Below are 16,810 nucleotides of genomic sequence, written 5' to 3'. Positions count from 1 at the left end.
AGTGCTCAACCAAGGGTTCTCCCCACCCCCCAACCATTCAAATTTCCGTAGGCGGGATTTATTTTAATGATTTATTTTAATGGGCTGCTTTGTGATATCACAAATACAGGAAAACAACACTGTAGTCCAAACGAGCCGTTTGTTGTAGTTCTTGAAACGAGATTTTTTAAAAACGAAATATCTCCCTTTGGAGTGGACTTTGAGATTTGTAACTTTGTAGATCGTTTTATGCCCAAACATACACATTACACACTGACTAAAATTCAAAAAGTGAAAAAGCATGACAGGACCCCTTTAACATGTAGGCTAACTGATTCCTAAACTTTTACATTGCTTTTACACGATAGATTTCCCCTCCAATTGCTTTTTTTTGTATGAACGGGAACTGTGTTAACAATAGTTGCTTTTGACATTATACTGTACTTGCATATCTTTAAGCCATTTGGCTCAGAGAAAACAGATCTCTGCCCATAACTTACAGAGCTATTATATTGAATTTGTAGTTTACTGAAGAGTCAGAGGGGAAATAACTGTCGATGGTACATGGCACATATCGCATTTTCTCACGCCTTTCCCAACCCTTTGTGAGCTACAGACACGTAAAAACAACACCCACTGGCGCTCAAAGCTCGTCACTGTTTTCTTTGGGATAAGCAGAAACGCGTCAGCACAAGTTCACGTCGACTCTCATAGATTTTTTTCTTTCCCTGACGAGCTGTTTTTAACCCATTTCCTTGTTTCAAACAGTCACATCGTCTTTGCTTGTTTCATGAGATGCTTGGGTTACATTAGCTCATCCCTTGGGATGCTCAAAAGCAATAGCACAGAGTTTTTTTTTTTTCCAAGTTGCAAAAAATAACTTCATTCCTTGCAGCTTTTGCACTCTGAACATGCAGTGGTTACAACTGTAATGCTCACACCAGCTGGGTTGCTTAAACACTGACATGCAGCCTGTTTTGCATCATGGTTTGCATTGATCACAATCATAGCATGCTGAATATTTAAACCAGGATCAGTTCCTTTGCTGCATCCCTTTGTTTGTTTGCAAGAATCTTATTTGGCCAGATTATTCACTCGAGTACCGCAATTCCTTTGAGCTAAGACAAGACGCTGATATCGGCTGACAGGCCACACTCATGTTGTTACTAAATTAGGCCGATCTGCATCAATATAATGGGTTTTGTGACAAGGCAAATTGCGTATCACAATGTTGTTTTTTGCTGTTAGTGGCCCCATTACATGTGATTCAGTGGAAATGAGCGAACGCAGTGAGGTGTGAAACACACAAAACATTACATTTGGCCAATTTCGGAAATTTAAAAAACAGCCGCCATCGTGGACATTCTTTGTTGTTTGTCTCTCCTTTATGACTCCAGGGTACTGCTTAAAGGTCACTGGCAAATGAGTGTTTGCTGTAACTTTTACACGCCATTGAGAATTGAGATGAAAATGAATTCAAATCGAGGTAGCAAACAGGATGTAGAATTGTATTTTGAATTTGACAAAATGGAATGGAATTCATTAAAATACTGCTGTTAGTGTAGTTTTTAATAATGTGTATCATTTTTCTTTATAAATTACTTATACATTTGGACAGTTTCTAGAACAATTATAAAGTTAGCAGTAAATAAATTCACCATTTCCTAAATGCATGTTGTTAATCTTATTGTGACTGATTTATCCACGTTTCTTTCTTTTTTTAATGACTTCATAATTTTAATCAAAATATCATGACTCAATTTTCCTTTTATTGAACTTGTCTCTGGTGACATATGCAGGATCATCATGACTTTAATAATCATCAGTTTTTGAAATTCTACATATGAAAATATGCATTACAGTTATTCATATTTACTTAGTTTATGAAGTTTCATGGTGGAAGAGTAATTTTCCAGAATGTGCTGAGTGAAAAAAAAAGAAGTTTTTTTTCTATTTTATATGATATTTGTTATATTTTGATGTTAACGTGTTTAAGTTGTTTGTAAACAAACAAAAAAAAACAATTGAGAAATCTTTTTTGATAAATAAATAGGCTAAATAAATTATGAGCTAATGAATAAACAAAATTATTTTTTATTATTGCAATTTAGTAAATTTGTGTCATTTCAATTCAAATTCAAGTTCAGCTGCATGTGTTGTTGTCCAGTTCAGTTTAAATTCACACTCATCAATTGAAATAGAGCGATGAACTCTGGCGAAATTTAACCATCTGGAGTGATTTGTGAAGTGGTTGATTGAAAAGTTTCTGTAAGCCAGGTTAATACCCTATCATTTCATAAGCATTGCATTGTCAGTTTTTTTTTTCTGTTCGTCTAGTCCTTGTATCTGATGAAATTCCTTGTTCTTTCGGAAGAGTCAGTCAGGGAGCCATTGAACATGGACATCAATGTAAGTTTTATTGACAGCTCTGTTGAACTCTGCTCCTGGTCTTCACGATTTTCCTAACTTTGAATGAGGAAGCGGCCATTCAAACTGCACTGACCACAAAAACTAGCCTCAGTCTTCCCGAGCTCAATAATATCATTGTCAAACCGATTTCCTGACCGCCTCGGCCAAACTTTTTCTGGCTCCTGAATCCTCATCGACGAGGCATGTGATCCAAAGTGTTACAGGCTGGTTAAACCTCAGAGAGGTGTGGTGCTGCTTGCGTTTGCGCAAACAATGGAGTGAATGAACGGTGTGTGGGATTAGAGCGCATTGTCAACGGTTTAGTAGGTTGTTCAGAGCTGAGCTGCACACGCAGCCTCGTCTTCTCCTCCGGCGAGTTGGAGCCAGATCTGCTGGTTTGGAAGGGGGTGGTGGGTGGGGTAGAGGGGGGGTGTGTATGTGACACATCATTGGCTTGGGCTGCACATACAATCAGTCTCATCATTGTAAACCAGCATGTAACCACGCATTGGGCTGATAACTACGTTCAACACACAAGGATTCGTTCATGTTCTTTTTCTTGGAGTAACAAGCCAATGCGTGTAGATGTCCAGCAGTCTTTTGTAGACAAAAACAAGTGTTTCTTCTAGTTCATTGGGCATTGGTGAAGGCACACAGGTGAGTTTCTTCACTGTCAGTCTTTATTTCGTCTCAGGCATGTTGACATTTGAATCTCTTCCAACAGGCAAGTTGAGACGGTTGCTATTGAAGGATCTTGTTTCCTTGTTGTGGTAGCGATTGAAGTGTGCAGTGTTGACTTGGTGTCTTGAAACGTAACATCAGCTAAAAAGTGATGGACTTTTACATCATTTAAATAGGCCTTAGCTTATAATGATGTTGTCCTCTAATATTCCTTAGGTTTGGCAAATGACACTTTGCTTTTTAGGTCTTTTGGGGTCTTGGGTTAAAACACTCTCAAAAAAAGTTTTTTTTTTTTTAAATTTGCATGTATGGTTTCATGAAGAACATTTAATATCCATGCATCCAAGGGTTTTTTGTAGTGGAAGAAGGTTCTTTAGAGTATTAAAATGTTCTTCACACTAATAAACAATGGAATTTTTAAGGTCTTTTTGCTGCAATGTTCTTTGGGGTGCCCAAAATAGTTCTTCTATGGCATTGCTGCAAAAACCTCCTTTTGGAAACTTTATTTTTAAGCGTGTATATGTTTTTTTTTTGGGAGATTAAAAGGTTCTTAAAACCTGAGCCTTTAATTTTCTACAGTACTTCATGTTAGAAGATTCTGCAATGGATGTGAGTTCTGCTGGAAGAACCATTTTTGGCTGTATTGGGGTCTTGTGTTGGTTCTTTGGTGATGATGAAGCACCTTGATGCATCATTACAGGTTCTTCAGATGTCAGGATTGTAGGTACATAAAAACCACTAGAACACTGGTTTTCTCAAGTAAAACCTGAACCTTTATTTTACAGTTCTTGGTAATCTGCATATTTGTCTTCAGGGCATCTTTTCCACATAATAGTTTAATCTAAATTAATCGTTGATAATGCTGTTACTCACATAGAGTGCCACATTGAAGTATGTCACCTGATAGTCTCACGTAGCCAGGCCTTCAGACTGACGGCTGAAGGTCTGGAATCCATGGCAGCTTTCATTGGCCAAGGCCCACCCTTGAGGCCGTTTGACTGACATGTGATGTGAAGACATTTGTGTACCTACATACACATTACGCACATTATTTTCAACATTGTTCATAATTCATCTTAAAACATTTTAAAACGTAAAACATTTTTGTACTCTTTCTTTAAAATAAATGGCAATTTGTTTGATATATTATCCAGTGCAACTACATACATTCATGTTTAAGTGTCATGTATGTATCCAAATCTGCAGGTTTGTCTGAATTATGCAGAAAGGTTGTTACAGGTTATCTCATTCCATGATCTTTTAGAAAATTGCGAAATGGCAACAATTAGTCTTTGAATGAAACTAGAGCAATTACAGCATTCTGAGCAGTTATCCACCTTGCATCATACTTCCTGTGTATGTGACGTAAATATATAATACCTTCTTGAAATACCTGTTTGATCCATTGCAAGAGCGTTTTTTTTCTTCTTCTTCAGACCTGCACAATGACGTCTCCAAAACCTTTCATTATGATCATTTGCATGCATCTTGCACCCATTGTACCGTCTCCCTGGACATTTTGACAGAAGTCTTTCCTGTTTTAGATTATTTAATGTACATAAACTTAGATTATATGTGATTTAGTATAATAAAAGGAAGTTATTTGGAAGTTACAAAAGCGCTGTCATTAACTTTAGACTGAGGAAATGGCGTATACCATTATTCTCATTTTTGGTTTCCTAATTGTTGAGTGTTGGACAAGAAACTGATATTTAATGCCAGTAGAGAAGGGTCCCTCTGGACCCAGAGCAGTGATTCACACACTCTGCTGTGTTGCTTGTAAAAGGCGTTGGCTTTGCTTTGACGTTCCTGTGTAACCGAGAATGCGTGAAATGCATGAATTACCCTGCATTTTGAGAGTATTGCTTACAAAACACACTTAGCTGTTACACAAAAGCACAGCGATGACGATTGTTTATTGGCTGCAGGCAAATAGAATGTTTTCTATATAATGATAACTACTACACTGCATGTAGCATCTGCAAGTGGCCTAATTACAGTACATGCATATGCATGTCACATATGTAAACAAGTCGCTCGCAGATAAATGTCCCAGACATTTCATGTGTTGTCAGGAGTAATTATCAGTGTAAAACCTTCTCTTCAAATGTCTTGAGGTGTTAGTGTCTGTGATTTCACGTTGTTTATTCTGTGTCTGGTTGCAGCCGGCGTGTTTCAAACACAAAACCTGATGCGTTGATTACAATCCAGAGAAGATCGTTCCACAAAGCTATCATTACCCGGTGCCATCTGCGAGAGGGAGTTGCATTTTTGAGCTGCACGGAATGGAAAAGCCTACATCAGTTTTTCCAGCATTTGTCTCTTCAAAATAAAGCATCAGTTTTGACAGTCGAGCTCCATTGAGGAATTCTGGGTTGTTTCCTGGAGGCAGAATAAGCGTAGTCCATAAGACATCTGTTGGAGGAGTCGTGGGATTGTGAGGTCAAATGTCTGATTGGAGGAAAGATCAGAGCTTTGTCTCGTTTGTCTCTGATCACTTTCTAAGGCCAAGTTTATTTGGCTTTGAAGCACATCACAGAACAGCGATCTGTCTTTGTTCAGAAAAAGTCTTTTTGGAGGTTTGCCGGCTGCTGTTTTCAGACTCTTTTTTTTTTTTTTTAAGATTTACCCATCATCCATAGGAACTACAAAGATTGTTCGTCTGGCCATTTAATTATTTGCAACCTCAATTAATCTTTGATATCGAGTCACTCTAGCAGTTATATTCATCTGGAAAGTCTATATGGTCTGTGAATGTTACAAAATAAAGTGTGACAAACGCTGCGTTCCAAACTTTTACAAAATTGTACCTATGTAACTATAAACACTTCGAACTGTCATTTGTCATTGTAACCTTGCTATGCATGTTTAACTGTGAGAATAGTGTCCAACTGTCATATTGAAAATAATAATTTTATTTTGCAATTTTTAACAAATTTTTGTTATATGCCTTGACGTTTGGGCATCAGATCAATATAATTTATTGGCAGTCATACTGCTGACTTTTTATATTATCTGTAGTGCTCTTTAAAATAGGATTTTTATGTTATGAATGCTGATAAATCAACCCCACATACCTTAAATACAAGTAAAATATTTAATTATATTTATTATTTTAAATGTTTAAAATCTTTTATTTTTTGCTGTATTTGTGAAAGATATATTTTCCATTAAATTATTATCAAATAGGCTTGTATCATTTCTTTATTTCGATGGTTCATTGTAGACCTCATATATGTATATATGTATATTTTTTATTTTATTTTATTTTTTGGAATCAGTCTTACTTACAAAATGTAGATTGATATCTAATATCCCCCAAATTTTCCATATTGGTGCATCCTTAGATCAAATTATAAATGAAGAAGGAATTTGTAGTTAATATCACTTCCAGTTTATTCATCTTTCTGGAAAAGGAATGTCAAATTAAGGGCACTGGATTATAGGATACAGTACACATACACAGTTTTATCTGGTCATATAGTACATTTTGAAGTACATTATGCAAAAACATAAGCAGTATAGCAAAATGCCATTCTGAACCCAATTTTACAATGTCTTCGTGGAAAAAAACGCTTTATTCTGCCTGTATTTTGAGGCATAATTCTTCACATACTGTGATTAGTGTAGACTTGAGCTCAGGAGCTGTTGATAGGTGCAGTGTGACCTGGAGTAACTTTCACCTTTCCCAGCTGTTCGAGGCAAAAACCCCATTAAACTAACAGTGTCAAAGTGGGCTTGATTAGGTGTGATTGTACGTGAAACGGTGGAGGCGGTTTGGCACATAGACGCTGATTAAATGAATGATTTTGCATTTTCAAACCAAACTCTGGTTTCAAAATTGACAGGTTTTAAAACTTTTGAAGGCTTATTTTGCTCTGAGGGTGCACCCTGCCGAGAGAAACCATTGGATCTGAAACTCAAAGCACACGCAGGCGTCTAAATGAGTGCCGAGGTGATGGACGTTATGTCACCTGAAGTGACGCACGTACCGCTGCAGAAAAGGTTTTTGTGTGGTTTAACAGTCTGAGTGAATAGGGAATGGAGAGCCTCATTATATAATAACGCCAGGCAAACAGGTTTGAAATGAATTCAAGATAGTTCCTCCCCTGATTAGTCGAGTGTTTGGAAAATAAGCTACTGTCTTGGTTTAGCAGCTTCCCATAGGAAAGAAAAATCGTTTTAATACCTCAACAAGCAATGAGATTAAAGGGACTCGTTCACCCAAAAAATGTCATCATTTACTCACCCTCATGCTGTTCCAGTATGACTTTCTTTCTTCTCTGGAACATAAAATAAGTTTTTAGAAGATTGTCTGAGCTGTCAAACACCAAGAAGTACAAAATGCACCTCAGAAATGTGGCACACATGACTCATGGGTGTCACAGTCTCCTTCTCAGATGTTTCTTAAAGGAATAGTTCACCCAAAAATGATTGGTGATGACAAGAATATTTTACTGTTCTACATCTCGGATGGCACGAGGGTGAATAAATTAACAGCATTTGGGCTCATTTATTTTTAATTTCTCAAACTGCTCAGATTTGCCAAGAAACCGAGGTTTGCAATAAGAGTCAGAGATCTCAGTATAAACGCAACAATTTCTCATCTACTTCCTCCAAGAGCAAATGATCTGAGCTGCTTTTATAGCTCTAAACTTATATGAATGTCAACTTTGGCCCATTTGCTTCAAATGCACTTTTTCCTCAGGGGCAAATTTTAGGAGAAACATCCAAGACAAAGTCCATACTTCAACTAAGTATGAGAACTCCATTAAAACTAATGAGCTGCGAAATAGAAGTAACATTTTATTCTGGGTTATTTAAAAGAACTCAAATCAAGCTAAAACTGTCATCTTTTTCTCCAAGATTTGAGTGATTGGCTGTGATGGCATCTCGACAGCTCTTGATTCTGTAGGTTGCTCGGCGCTGGCAGACTGATGCTGATTTGTATTGAGACGGCGTGCGATGAGCATCGTCTATTTCAATCAGCTCCCAGATCAGGCAGACACCAGCTATTGAGCGTGATTTCACGCGGCACACATTTTTCCATGAGATCATTCTTTATATTGGGATGAAACTGTGCTGCTGGCGGCAGCTTGATGACACGATCCAATCCGACTCCTTATGAATCAATATCAATGATTAAATTCCCAATGAGATGGAACTGATTTTGAGGACTGACTGAGAAGCAGCACATTCGAGAGCCATGGGTCCGTAGAGTACTAAAATCCATTGATGGCACCATCAAAATGAGGATTTTCTTATTAGACGTGAGCATTTGGCAATAACCGAGCTCTCGGGGTGTTTATGATCTTCTTGAATTTTAATAAAGTTAATTATTACTCATAACAGTAGCTTAGCAATGGCGCAGAGCTCTTGTATGGTTGCAGTGGATGGAACTGCTCTCTGCTTGCTTATTTTCTGATAATGCTGGAAACTGGTTACAAATGATTATGATGATCTGCCCAGGCCATCATTTATTGTTTTTAATCTTGCTTCGACTATTTATGTCATCATTACACATGTCGAATTGGCCTCTCTCCAGTCATAAATCTGTAATGGCGCTGAAACATGACTCACTATGCTTAATTAACTAGCTTGAGGCCGGGAAATCAGCTGGAGAACTGATCTCTAGTAGCTCAGCAGCGACACCTATTGGAGTCAACCGACCTTGACATGAGAAGTCATTAAATGGACTCGATACTGGTTATGAAATCACTGTAGACTTAATAAAGTGACATAAAATGTCCTCATTACCTGCAAGACATTTCTGAAATGGTTGTCTTAAGGGTGTTAATCACACCTCTTTGGGTAGTCGTGGCCTAATGGTTGCAAGTTCGAGTCTCAGGTCCGGCAGGAATTGTAGGTGGGGGGAGTGAATGTACAGCGCTCTCTTCCACCTTCAATATCACGACTGAGGTGCCCTTGAGCAAGGCACCGAACCCCCAACTGCTCCCTGGGCGCTGCAGCATAAATGGCTGCCCACTGCTCCGGGTGTGTGTGTTCACTGCTGTGTGTATTTTTGAATTTTGAATTTTTGAATTATGGCGCATATAAGTACTTTAAAGGTACCTTTCAAAAAGGTAAAAATCAAAAGTTAAAAAAACACGCGTGGACACACCTCAAAAACCCGAAGGCTCAGGTGCCGGACAAAAATAAGGTAAATCCTAACAAAACAAACAAAATGTCTGCACACTGATATGTGACTGCTCCAAAGAAATTTTACTGATTCAAGTACAACATTTCGACCATCAGGTCTTCGTCAGGCACCTGAATCAATAAAATTTCACTTGAATCAATAAAATTTCACTTTTCACTTTCAGTGACCGCTTTCATACCTTGTGCTGTAAATAAAAAAAGATTATTGGAGTGTTTAACAAGAAAATACTCTTTACGGTTTTTTACTTCATGTTAATTTCAAAGTTACTTGCCGTTTCTTAGTTTCTTAGCAATTTCTGAGTGAATTTTCAGTGTAGTATTACTAGTATTTCAAAGTAAAGCAATGTAACACTGAAATCACCGAATGTGCTGAATCCCTGAAATTATAAATGTTTAGCATTTAAAGTACAATTGTTTGTTAATTCATGACTAAGTTTAAATTCAAAGACTCTACTGATGAAACGTCTCTTCACAAAGATAAGTGACGTTAGTTGTGTGGCCAATTGCTTTTGCTTTGAAAAGGCTATCACTAGCTTTTTTTCTTATTTGTAGGAATTTGATTTTATTGGCTTGTTGGCTTAGTGAGATGAACAAAAATATATATTTTTTTTATAAGTCTGCATGATCTGCGAAATGCGCACTTTGCACTGCAAGGTCTAAATAAAACGGTAAGAAGAACAGGGCTGACTTTTTCCCTTGCAAGTATTCAGTTTCACAGTATATTATTTCCCCAAAAAATAACATTTTGGTATTAAAGTACAATTACTTTACATTCAACTCGACTTCTTGGCTTGAGCTGTTATTCAATCTTGCTTAAAATAATAAATATTCTACATTAGATAATATGTAATATCAGATAAAATTGATTTAATGTTCGTAATCCCACCTTGATCTGTTGCAGTGGCTCCCAGATGTATATACTTATGAAACAGTGTTCTCCAGTAAGCTTTCTCTGTTGCTCTATATGATGAGGTTATTCCCTCAGCAACCCAGGTAATTTTAGATACTGATTGGACCAGGTTATATTTCAAACCCCAACTTAGTTGTCTGGAAATTGGATCATTTTTAATATTACAGTTGTGAATCAAAATAACAAACATGAAATGACGTAGTATCGTGTGTTGTTTCTCCATGCATCATAATATTGGTTTTGTTACAGTAGGTTCATAGTAGTGTCAGACAGCTCACAAATGTACCGCCTACAGTCCGTTCACTGACCGTCTGACTGCATGCATAACTGGGAAGCACTTGCAAACATGCCAGTTTCCAATCAGATTACATTAATTGTTATGCAACTTCCTGCAGACTGAGTGCACTGGCCTTTATCAGTCCGCATGGCAACAAAGTTGTGTGTTAAAGTTACCGGACTGTAGCACTGAACACTTTTGAGGAAGAACTAATCACTGGATTTACCAAAGTTTGCCAGGTTAGTGCCATCAAATCATTAAAAGATATTTGGGGTTTAGGAGCAAGTAAACTAGATGGGCAGAACTGTGAAATAACCTGGGAAATAATCCATATTTAGGTAGCTGATGCATAACATTCGTCACCAAGAGGATTTTAGGTTAAAAGGGACAGTGCATGTTTTAAGTGCTGTGACTTGTCACTGTTTCTTTCATCCGTTTTGTCACTATAGTTTATAGTGACAAATTTATTTTTAGAAGTACAAATATTCCATATTTTTATTAAACAAAGAAGCCTCTTCTGCTCACCAAGGCTGCATTTATTTGATCAAAAATACAGTAAAAATGTGAAATATTATTACAATTTAATATTACTTTTTTTATATGAATATATTTAAAAATGTAATATATTCCTGCAATCAAAATGGAATTTTCAGCATCATTCGTCAGTGTCACATGATCCTTCAGAAATCAATGCTGAAAACAGTTGTGCTGCTTCATATTTTTGTGGAACTGCGATGGAATTTTTGAAAGATTCTTTTTTAAGAACAGAAATGAAATCTTTCGTAACATTGTAAATACTGTCATTTTTGTTTAATTGAATGCATAAAAGTATTATTTTCTTTAAAAAAAATCTTATCCCATACATTTGAATGGTAGTATAGTTACAGCAGATGCTAATGAGGCCATTCCTCAAATCCTACTTGGAATCGACTTTGGCGCGTCTGTCTCTACCAGCAGCGAGACAGTAACTAAAGGCCTCTCACAAGGACACCCGTACGAGTCTCACTGACGCACAATGATTCCAAGTAAGCTTCCCCCCGAGAGGAACGTGCTCTGGCTGCTGCGTCTCGCTGGTGTGCCCTAAAATTCCATTCAGACGGCTTAATATCCTTCATTATCATTTCTGCCCCCTGGTTCATTTTCCATTTAATATCAGCGCCTGTAGCAGTGAAACTGAATTAGTGCACTCTAATGGTATAAAATCCCACAATTATCCGAGGACTTTTTGAAGTGATTTAGAGAGACTTCAGGAGCGCAGGGTTGGTTTAAAGAGCGGTGGGGGATCGCAGGGACCCCGCTGGCTACGGGTTCTTATCGGTTTTAGAAATAACCTACGGTGACTCACTGCGTTGAAGCGTCAATCTTATCCGTATGTGACCGTGGAAGAACTTCTCGTTACTGAAAAGAACTTGACTTGTTATTGTAGCCAGTTCAGCGCAACACTTTCCAACCCCACCCACGCAGATCTTTACATCACCGGCCCTATTGCAGCGAGAAACCTCACTGTGACTTAAATGACATGTCATGACAATCAGCGAGGACTTTTCATGTTTGTTTTTTTTCTTCCACCGCACCCATTGTGTGACTGTCAGCAAAGCAAAACGAATCACTTCCCCTTTGTATTGAAAGTGACTGGAGAGCGCGTTCGTCACCAGACTTCTCGTTTTAGTCGTTGGACTATAATCTATCATTTTTAATAACACAGTCTGTCTGTTTACCGAATGGCAAAATGACATCAAAGCCCAGGGACGTTGCTGTTTCATGGCTCTTAATTGAGTTCTCAGTTGTTGTTCATTTAATTGTCAACTTTGTCTCAGATGTCTAAAATCTAAAATTCATCAGGAGAAATAAACAGGCACACGTGAGTCAACAGCTGACACAAATGCAGCCCAGATTATTTGTTGAGAAATGTTTGAGTTCATATTGAGATTTTTGGCTTTTGATTGCTCACGTTGAGATCTCTTTTGAATCCCTTGGAATCATGTGAGATTACTCTTTATTTTTCACATCAGGAGACGCATTTTAGAAGCAGGAGACTTCAAAGTCAACATTAAATGGACCTGATTTAGCATTTTTTTTTAAATTAAATATTTGTCTTTATAATCTTTCATCTTAAAATTTTCACTTATGCTTACTTCGGCTTATATATTTTTCAACAACCTGACATATGGAAACATTTTCCACCATCCAGTCGACTGTCAATCAGTGTTTTAGTGTGATTTATTAATATTTTAAATTACATTTTTGTATTTTGTATTTTTTTAAATTGTTTTATTATTATTATTATTATTATTATTATGTATGGATAGTTTTTTTAAAATTAAGTTTTAGGATAACACTTTACAATAAGGTCTCATAACATGAACTAACAATGAAAAACATATCAGTAAACTTAACATTAAGGTTAATAAATGCTGCAATATTCTTCAAGTGTCATGTTAACTAATAGTTAACTAATTTTAACAAATGAAACCTTATTGTAAAGTGTTGCCAGTTTTGGTTTATTTAGTTTGGGTTTTGTGTTAGTATTTTAAACAAAATATATTTTTTTAATATATTTTTTAAGTTTTAAAAGTTATTTTTGTGTTTTTGTATTTTTATTTTTTTATATCATGCACATTTTTATTTAGCTTTCCTTTATTTTTATTTCAGTTAATTTTAGTACTTCAACTTTTTTTTTTTTTCAGTTTCTAATTTTCAGTGTACGTTTTTTTTTCTAATATTTATAAAGAAATTACAATGTTTTATCTAACAACACCGTTCTCAATGGATGAAATAAATTTTTAAACACTAAATCCAATTTTAGAATCCTGTTTATCTCACAGATACACCACAGATGGTTTTCATGTTGACTTCAAACAGAAGTCCCCATTTGCACTTTTTTTTTACTCGATCTAATCCACCAAATCTTCTAAATCGGTGAGAAAACATCGAGACATTAAGGAGATCACATTCTTATAAGCCGATTTGTCACATTGTCACTCTGTTTTCCACAAACGTGAAGCGGCATCAGGCTTTCCGCCGTCACATCCCTTCATCTCTCTTCAGTCTTTCATTTCCTGTAGGTAAATAGGGAAGAGGCTGCAGGAGATCTCGGCTCATCTCACAGTGTAATTGTTCTGTGTGCGGCTGTCCTGAGTGTCCGTCAGGTGTTGAGAACGCCAGTGGAAGAGCTTAGAAATCCTCCTCTAGCTGATGAGGAGACAGATGAAGAGGCTGGCAGTCATTTCTTCGCAGTGTTTTGGCTCAGTGTTTTTCGTAGGCTGAAAGTGGCAGACATCCATAAAACTTCCTGTCTTGTCCAAGTGTCTTCAGGGCTTCAAGTCTTTGTCCGTTTGATGGTTGCATGGGCTGAGGCTGTGCTGGTGGGCTGCTTTGGACATGTCATGCGTCTTTCTTCTCCTCTTTGTTCAATCTGTTGCTGATTTGCATGATTTCCTGGCTCAGGTTTGTTGCATTACTCTACAAAGCTGGATTCATCCCAACTGTAGTCTTAGAGTGGGTGTTCAGCTCATCTGTCCTCATTTTAATATTAACACTGACCCCATCGCTCAGTTTTAAAACCTAGTGAGTTTTCTCGCTGACTACTCTCTATAAAGTGTCTAATTTGAAACTCTCTTCATGGGCAGAATCATTAACAGTCTCTCAAGTAGTCACATAAGTAGTGACTTGATTTTAATGGTTTGATGTTAACATGTTGATTAGCTAACAACTTGATTATATAGTGTGTGTAAAAAAAATAAGTAGCGCACAGATCTACTGCGTAAAATAATGAATGTTAGCAATTATGCTTATAACTGAATTTGTTGCAATGCATTTCGGGATTGTCATATGCATAAAGTATGCAGTGTATATCCTAGGCCAATATGTGACAGGCTATCTTTAAGCCATTTTACGCTTTCATAATGTATTCATTCATGCATTTATATATTTAATTGTGCGTTCATTTATACATTTATTTATACATCGGTTTGGATTTATGCATGTATTCATTTGTGTACTCCTTGATTACATTTGTTTATTTATACATCTCTATTAATTTGTTCATTCATTTATACATGTTTATTCATTTATACATTTGTTTATTTGTAGCTGTTTGTTTATGCATGTATTTATTCATGCATTCCTTTTTACATTTTTTTTTATTAAATACATTGTTCATGCATTTATTCATTTATTTATCCATGCATTCATTTATGCATTCATTCATGCATGCATTTGTTTATATATGCATTTATTTATTTTTCCTTTTCTTTATGCGTTATTTTTTTAATTTACACAATTATTTATGAATTTATGCATTTGTTTATGCAACTATTTATACATATAATGATTCATTCTTTTATTTATGCATTTATTTATTCCTAAATATATTTTGTAAAGTGCCTATGATGCCTAAAAGTATTGTTTAGATGAACAGCTCTTGAAGGAGAGATTCATTGACTATTGGTCTCCTACACCCATACATGTATAAAGTGCTTTTACCGTGTCTATTTTGACTCTTTGACCAGCTTTATTCTTGTTTTTCTCTTCTAGCACTTTGACTGTGTGAAGAATTACATGCTGGAGCATCTCGCAGGATGAAAAAGATTGATTGCACAGCGGCAGACTCTCCAGGGACTGTGAGTGAATTTCAGTACTTCTGTACCTTCACTGTACAAAGTGTAAATGAGGAATAAATCCCATAATGTGAATCTTGGGAATCGGGGGAGAAGCAATTTTATTATGTTCCACTCATTTTTCATAGAGAAAGCCTGTCGGCTGTAGAACAGCCATCAGAGCCTGCGTTCTTACAGTATGTTCACTACTCTTGCTTTTTTTTTTTTTTTAATTGCAATCATTCTTTGCCTCTGAGGTTTGATGAATCATTCTAGGAGCTCTGGGTGATGCATGTAATATTCAAGACTTTTTGCAAGGAAAAACGATTTTCAGCAAAGTTTAAAGGCAAATGCTGATAAATAAAGCAGAATAAATGCTGATGAAATGCACCTCTGATTTGACTCATTACAGAACAGTGGCACCAGAAGCAATTACACTGCCTCATTTAAAGTCAAAATGAAATCAAAGGGACTCTATTTACTTTCTCAATACACAGTATTATTGTGAATGATTCACCAGTGCATGCATGCTATTCCCCCAAAAAGTTGTTTGTCTGTATAATCTTTCTTTAATATAAATTCCAAATAGTTCCAGAAGAATAATATAAAGTCCTGTTCTCATACTCAGAAATACATTATCAAAGTAAATGGGTTGCCATTTCATCTTGACTTTTTGCCACATTTTCTTTTAGTTTAAGTGCACTATAAAAAAAAGATTTTTCGATTATCAAAGTATGTTTTACAAGAAAATATTATTTCTAAATTAAAATGTCACTTTTAATTTAATGTGTTACAAGCTGATTGTTTCTCATTTGTAAAATTTACTTGACATTTCTGAGTGAAAATTGCTTCCACATCAAGTGAATAAAAAATAACTAATGCTAAATAAAAATGAAAACTTATACATTTATTAAAAAAGACAACAACAACAACAACAACAACAAAAAACTGTATAGACATTAAAAAAAAAAAAAAAAAAAACTAAATAAACCAAAAACTAAAAACTAGGCTAAAACTAATTGAACAAAATCTAATATAGACTTATTACTAAATACTATATAGACTTATTAAAATAAAAAATAAAAACTATATAGACATATTTAAAACTAAAAACCTAAAACTTAATAAACCAAAAAAAAAAAAGAAAAAAAAAAATTAAGTGAACAAAATTGAAAACTTTATAGACTTATTAAAAAGACTAAAAAAATAAAACCGTATAGACATATTTTCAAGAAACAATCAAACAAAACAAAAAACAAAACTAAAGTAAAATAAACAAAAATCAAAAACTAAACCTTGATAAACTATAAAGACAAATAAAAAAACTAAAGCTAAAAAAACAAATACTAAAACAAAACTAAAAAAGTAAAACAAAAAATTTTTCAAAAAAAATTAAATAATAATAAAAGATAAAATAAACTAAATCTAAAAACTAAAAATGAATAAAAACTTTATAGGCATTAAAAAAAAAAAAAAAAAAACCTAAAACTAAATAACAAAAACTAAAAACTGAAACAAACAATCCCTGAAACCAAATAAACAAAATCTAAAAAATTTAAATTAAAATATAATAAAAACAAATATACAGTAGTCATATTTTAATTATAACATAACTTTAATTAAATTAAAGTAAAATGAAAACAGATAAAATAAAAATGATATAACACTATAGGTTTAAATGCGTTTGTCCCATATAATTCAGTGTCGGCTCAAACGGTCCATGCACGCCCTTTGTTAAATGTAGTGCAGTGTTTGGGTCAGTCATGTGATTTGTGATGGAAGTGTGTGTCACCGTTG

The 16,810-nt window shown here is 35.5% G+C and overlaps 1 protein-coding gene across 3 annotated transcripts in view; it reads left to right on the top strand.

Moving 5' to 3' along the window:
* LOC131548640 (cAMP-specific 3',5'-cyclic phosphodiesterase 4D-like) overlaps positions 1–16,810 on the top strand; it is a 221,678-nt gene that overhangs the window by 2,269 nt on the left and 202,599 nt on the right. For 2 of the 3 annotated variants that reach the window (XM_058790109.1, XM_058790113.1), the window contains exon 2: positions 14,952–15,037. In XM_058790109.1, coding sequence (XP_058646092.1) covers positions 14,996–15,037 — 42 coding nt within the window. In that variant the 5' untranslated portion in view covers positions 14,952–14,995. Of the gene's footprint in view, positions 1–2,894; positions 3,046–14,951; positions 15,038–16,810 lie in introns of those variants that run through there. The other variant, XM_058790111.1, reaches the window with a different exon arrangement.

Source organism: Onychostoma macrolepis, chromosome 10, assembly GCF_012432095.1.
Source record: "Onychostoma macrolepis isolate SWU-2019 chromosome 10, ASM1243209v1, whole genome shotgun sequence".
Taxonomy (NCBI): Eukaryota; Metazoa; Chordata; class Actinopteri; order Cypriniformes; family Cyprinidae; genus Onychostoma; species Onychostoma macrolepis.
The sequence above is the reverse complement of the archived record's forward strand: the minus strand, read 5'-3'. Positions and strand labels throughout refer to the sequence as shown.